General features: G+C 46.4%; 1 protein-coding gene across 7 annotated transcripts in view; it reads right to left on the bottom strand.

Annotated features, from left to right (window-relative positions):
• LOC100743083 (phosphatidylinositol 3-kinase regulatory subunit gamma) overlaps nucleotides 1-6,485 on the bottom strand; it is a 31,707-nt gene that overhangs the window by 9,317 nt on the left and 15,905 nt on the right. For 2 of the 7 annotated variants that reach the window (XR_001102715.3, XM_012392459.3), the window contains exons 2-4: nucleotides 5,601-6,485; nucleotides 2,763-2,897; nucleotides 1-111 (exon numbers count right to left, since the gene is read on the bottom strand). Coding sequence is in view for 6 of the 7 variants with exons in the window: in XM_012392459.3 (XP_012247882.1) it covers nucleotides 1-111; nucleotides 2,763-2,897; nucleotides 5,601-6,485 (1,131 nt within the window). In the remaining variant the exon portion in view is untranslated. Of the gene's footprint in view, nucleotides 112-2,762; nucleotides 2,898-3,713; nucleotides 3,889-5,600 lie in introns of those variants that run through there. The other 5 variants (XM_033324066.1, XM_012392462.3, XM_012392464.3 and 2 more) reach the window with 4 other exon arrangements.

A 6,485-nucleotide genomic window follows, 5' to 3' on the forward strand; every position in this document is an offset into this window, starting at 1 on the left:
AGCCGTGACGGCCGCCTCTGACAACGTGGCGCTTGCAGACGTAGCATGACAGAGCTCCTCGATGCAGGCTAAAATGGTCTTCTGGTGGAAGTCATCCTTGATGCCCATATTCTGCGAACAACATCCAAGCATTGTAACGAGATGTCCGACGCTAATTGAAACTACCGGATCACGGACGACGTTCACTTTCGCGTTACGTCTCCTCTCGTAAACGCTTCATCCACCGATATTTTCAATTTTAAGGGGGCTGTATGTCACGCAAAAAAGGCATTTCCTAACGGCGAAGTACAGTTACGAACTGACACGCTCGTAGCGACAGACATATAGCTGGCATAAAAGTGTGTTCAAAAGTTCCCTCGCGGGAGGACTGAGATTCAAAGAATCTTTTACTACCCCCCTTGTCACACCTTCTCTTCTCGCGTGTTTTTCAAGCCAGAAAACGAGCCGTTTTCGAGAACGACGAACGTGACCTCCGAAACGATTTGCGATTTTTCACGCATCAAGGAAGCGGTGGTCCTCGCAACGCCGTCGAACGGGCGTCTCGATGACGTAACGAACAAGAGCGAACGTTACGGGGGGCGACCTCGTAAAAGGGTGAACACGACGAGGCGATCGTAATTTATACGTGTCGTAACGTCTTTCGCGACTGACATCTCGTTTTCCAGGTGCAGTTGTTTCCTGAGCCAACAGGTGTCAGGTACACATGTGCCTCGCGATACACGGGTCTGTGCACGATCCTACATACAATGTACCACGGGGATAAAAATTAGCGAATAGGATAATCGCGCGTCATCTTTCACCTGGCCGATTTTTACGCTTAGCCATGCCCCTCTGGCGAATCGAATATTTTCACGCGCGAGGAAACTCAAACATACGGAGATATCCTTGTTCGATAACAGCGTGTTGCTCCAGTGTAAATTAGGCAAGTTACGTAATTTCCATTACGAACCAAAGGTTGTCGCAAAAGCGTCGTAAAGATTATAAGACGCGATTCTACTCGCTGCGAGGAAGGACACGGATCGCCATTTCCGGCAACGGGTGACTGGCAAATATTTTTTCCAAATTATGGTATTCGGGGGCACGCTCGCGCGGGCTATTTTAAAATGTGCCGGCAAGAACGTGTTCCTCCGGCGCCACGAGTTGTACTGGGCCAAACGTTATTCTTAGCACCGCACGCGCAGCCGAAGCGTAGAACGACCGATGTGCACGCGTGTTATACACGGAACGCGTGATTACGAGGTCCACAAGTTCGTGCAACCGTCAAATCTGACGCGTAATTATATTGTTTCGCGTCCAGCCAGCGTGCCAGATTATCTCTGTGAGTCTACAGACGATGAAAGAACCGACGACGAACGAAGACGAAAAATAATTTGCCTCTCTCGTGACTGGGGCAAAAAACGAGCATCGAGAGCGTAGGATTTTTGCTCGAATCAGTCAACGAGATAAGGGGCACAGAGCAACGCGTAATTTATCAAGCTGACACCCAGCGTCGAGTGTTAATTATACGGGACGCATCAATCCTCCGAATTTATTCAGCACTGCCGCCGGAAGATACACGGCATATTACACGAGGTGGTCGTTAAATCGTTACGCTCCATCGTCGGTAAAGGAAGATGCGGGTGTCGCTGTTGCTACCAAGATAGTACGACCTTAATATATTTTCAATATATCGAGCCGTGTCTTGGAGACGACGATACCGATACGAAACGTTCTCGACGAAGAGGAAGGATCTACTTTGCCGGATCAATTTAGCAATTAGGAAAAGGATAGAGAGCATCGATGCAACGTATCGGGCGAACGAATCGATTTAAAATTGATCTAAGGTACCCGAGGTGGCATCGAAATGCGTTTTCTTTCGGTCGAGGCTCGAATATCGACACGAAGGACGAAGCGAATGGGAATCGGACGATTTCTCGCGCCGAAAGGACACTTCCAGACGATTTACGAGTCGATTAGCATGGTAATATGCGATTTACACCCGGAGAAACCTTGGCCAGACGAGTATTTTTATTCTTTTCGCCCGGACACGACCATCGAGACGCGTCGTGACTAAATTTGCGAAAGATCCTTGCCAGGGCTCCGACCGATTCCACCTCAGAGGATTCTTGAACGGGCGTAGAACAGGTTGCGACATTTTATGGTTGAATATAAAAAAGGACAATCGTTTAATTTGTTTACTCGTCGAGAAACTCGAAGAACTTCGTTTCGTGCAGAAATGCAGAAAGGTAACGCATTGCGAAGTCATGCGCTGGAAGATAACGAGAAAGCATTCGAGTACTCTCGATAATCGATAAAAAAAAAAAGAAAGAAAAGAAAAGAAAGAAAGATAGGAAAAGAAAAAATAAACCGGAGGAAGACACTATAAAGAGTCGACTGTGCTGTAGAGCAGACGCTACAGGGCAATTACAGGGTCAACGGGCCAAGGAAAACGTCGTCCAGATACTCTTGAGTCGAGGTCATCGCCTTTGAGTACTAGCCAAAGAATTTTCGATCTCCCACCGTGGTTGATTCCGTTCCCGACACGGTTCTCTGACTTGAAACAAGCAAAACCAGACAAAAATTCGCGGCCGACAACTCCCTTTACCTTCGCGTCTCAACGAGAAACTCTATCGGTTTTAAACGATCTGAGATATTCCCGATCCAGCTAGCAACGACGAACGACCGAATGTTTCGAAAAATAAATGATTAAATAGAAGAGAAAGAGTAAACGTAGAAAAAGATTTTAAAGGAGTGAAAAAGATGAAGCTTAAAAATCCACTTACCATCAGCTTATCCCGGTCCAGAAAAGGAAGATCGCTCCCCTTGACGTCCTTAGACTTGAAAACATCCGCATAGCGGTAGAGATTTAGAGCAGCCATCCATTCGACGACGTTTAGGGACGTCCACTCGCTTACGGGCTGTTGGAAGAAGCGTGATACCGGTCAAACGGTTCTTTTCAGATATGTACCAGGAACTCGAGAGAAGCCCCAATTCAGGTGCAAAACTCAGCAGGAAAACTTTTACACAAGTAAAATTCACACGCGCATGGGCCACGACGAATATTCACAGATACAATTAATCATCTTTCTCACGAATGGAATTATTACGTAAGGTTCCGGTAATCGTTCACCGCGAATTCCGCGCCGATAAATCTCGATGACGCGTTTTCCCATTTAAAAATATTTTCTCGGTCAAGAATTCTTGTGCAAATAGAACAGATAATATCTTGCAGAAAAATTCCGATCATTATTATTCCACTAGTCATCGATATTAAAAATCGTTGGTAAAAATATTTGAGAAAGTTGCGAAATTACTTTTAGCCCGTGCCAAAAATAAAGGTTAACCCTCCATAACTGGAATTCCGTTTCGGTAAGAAGAATTTCATTCGGAGAAAGAAGTTACAATCCGTTACAATTCTTCTCTTCAGGAGTGATAGTTATCGTACGAGTGATTTAACGCCAGTGCGATGGTATAATAATAAAATAATACGCAAATCGAGTTGAATATTTGATTTCCAAAGAGTTACATAAACACTGCGATACTAAAATTAAAAAATTTTCGAAAAACAGAATCGATCTATTTAAAATTTTAAAAAAGGTGTAGCTATGGCGTTACAGAGGGTTAATACGAATTCTTTTATTCGTCGTACCGTTTACCGTACGAGAAAGCACCGAGAAAGCGAGTAAGTAGATTCGTCCGCTCTATGATCAGACACGGCGACAGAAGACGCTTACCCAGCTGCTCGTTTTTCGTCGTCCTTTCTATAGTTGCGACCAAACATCGACGTAAGTATACCGCTTGCACAAAAGCCGAATTACAATTTCAATGAAAAACACTACAGAAGATATATCGTTTATCCCTGGGATCGGTGAGCACAATCGTGAGGATGCTGTTGGCGGAGGCGAGCGTGGCTGCGAGCGCGTCTACCACGCGACCAGAAACTCAGATTAGATAGGACTGGCGCAACAGAAAGAGGACGAGGGACGAGCGCGAGCGCCAATATCGAGAATGCTCCGATAAAACGAAAGCGTAAAAACTAAGGGGAAAAGAAAACGTAACCTTCTCTCGTAACCTTAAGTCTACGGTCGTGACGACACGAACGAGATAACAGAGCGTATCACCCACTGAAGAACAGTCGCGAGCCCATTTATCTCCTGCGAATATTCACGCGGTGAATACGCTTCGATCGTTACGCGAACGATTTTCATCTTTAAATTACTACTACGTTGTTTGGAGCTGCGCGATATAATCGAATGTAAACGATAAACGGTGAAAAAACCGCGCCGTAAATGGAGCTCGTTCCGTATCGCTCGGGGGAAATTGCGTAAATCCGAAAATGTAGTTAAAAGAACATAGACTGAGTGTTGGACGAAACAAGAGCTACGTGTGCACGATTAAGTGAACGAACGCGTCTTTTCTTTGGCTTTGGCGCCAGGTCGGAAATTACTATGCCAAAATATCGTGTCGTTGGGTGGTGTGCGTGTAGATTCGAACGCGTTGCTACTCGAGTGTTTACCTGGATTCGTAAACAGAGAAATTGCCGGAAAGCGTGTATTACTCTGTAATTAACAGTGTAGATTAGATCGTTAGCCTAATCGTTCGCCGTCGCGTCGTCTGGAACCTCTGCACGTGGAAAGTTATAGATAAACTCAGTGACGACGAAGATCAACGATAAAAAAAAAAAATGAAGAGGTCTCACGCGGGAGCACCGAGCGATCTGATTCTTTTTTCGAAATTTTATGCAGAGACAGCAGCAGCGTTACGATTTAGGTCGTTACGCCATCGAATCTCGAGAAGGTTTCGCTCTGATAACGAAACCCGGCTAGTGTTTGTGTACAAAGTCATGTTCTGAACAGACAAGAGACGAGTAAAGGGGAAAGCGCGTGTTCAAAGCAGACCTCGAATGCTCGGAAACGGTGGCGATTATGTGTCTGCGATTTATGCAAATTAAACAGAGTTACGGAGATAAATTCAAACGTGGAACCAGTTGGTTCACCTCCGAGTAACAGCAGCACGATAAACAATTTTCCTTGTAAACCAGCGCGTTTCAGCTACCGTGCACCGCGAACCACGAACAAAAGCATTCCTCCGTTCTCTCGAAACAACACATCGTCGCTTAAATACACCGAACCGACACTATTTTAAGTAGAATACAGAACGATTAAATCACGAACGTGACCTTGCTCGCGACGAGAGCCAGATAGAAAATCGTCGTCGCCATCGTATACCCGAACTTCGACTGTAAACAGAATTGGTTGCCGACGAGAAGACGAAAAGCCATTTAACGAAAGCGTGTAGCTTTCGAGTAATTAAATTCGTTTGCAAACAATTTCAAATTCCAAATGAATCACGTCGGCGATCTCTGAGCGCGAAAATGAACGACATCCTTTGCTTCTTAACTTTCTCTTTCAAACGATAGACATCCGTGCAAAAAAGAAAAAAAAAAACGTTCGAACGTGTAGCGTGATGTTTGTTCACGGATAAGAGCAACTTTACTCCGACCGGTGATTTATCAGCGACGTTCGTCACGTGTTGGCAACAAAAGAAATAGAAAGAGCAAAGAGATAAAAAGAGTAAAAAAGAAATGTAGTTGAAGCGGGAAAACAAAAGATCGTACTGACCTTGTCCTTGTCGAGAACCTGGCCCGGTAGCGCGTGACCCTTGCTACTCCATTGGCAGAGGTGCTGCCCGCTGTGCTCCGAGCAGACCACGTGGAAGCACGCATGGCACTCTGGAGGACATAGAGAACCGCACATGCAACAGCATAGATTACGCATAGCAGCCGGCTCACGGCCGGCTCCAGTGCCCTTGTCAAGGGCACGCTGCCCGCTATCACCGCCCAAGCCCTCGTGACCGATTGAATTCGAATAGACGCCATTCTCTGTCACTAGATCGTACGCGACACCGTTCATCGACGTTTCGCCGTTTTGTTGCCGCAGGAGATTCTCGCACGAACACAGATATTGATGGAACGACGCTGCTCTCGCGCAAGGAAACAGCCCGCTCGGCCAAAGACGCGCGAATTCCTCTGAACTTTCCGGCAATTCCTTCGACGTGCTTTTCAACGTTGGATCGGATCGAAACTCGTCCACAAAGGCGGTCAACGATGACTTCAAAACTTGTTGTTTTCGGATTACGGGAACGTTCGTGAAATTTGCGGAACAAGAGGAGGAAGTGGTATTATTGACAGAGTGGGTTTGTTGCTGGTTAGCGGAGTATCGTTTGAGCAAGGACAACGCGGCACTTCCTTTAGGTCTGACTGGTTCTGGGGGTGACGATGGCTCGTTGGTGGGCAGAGATTTGGTGGAGTTGGCGGGACTCGTCGCTGCGCTGATCGTAATGGTACTTTGAAGATCACCGTAGGCTCCGTTGCTGTTAATGGCGAGAAGGTTGGCGTGAAAATTACGTGGCGGTTGTATCTGTCTGGGATGAAGTTGCAGATTAGGGGCGATCGAGGTGGAGGCGTTCGGTACCGAGGTTGGCGGCACGATCGTCGCGGAGACGGC

Source organism: Bombus impatiens, unplaced genomic scaffold (assembly GCF_000188095.3).
Source record: "Bombus impatiens unplaced genomic scaffold, BIMP_2.2 scf_1445, whole genome shotgun sequence".
In the NCBI taxonomy this organism is placed as follows: domain Eukaryota; kingdom Metazoa; phylum Arthropoda; class Insecta; order Hymenoptera; family Apidae; genus Bombus; species Bombus impatiens.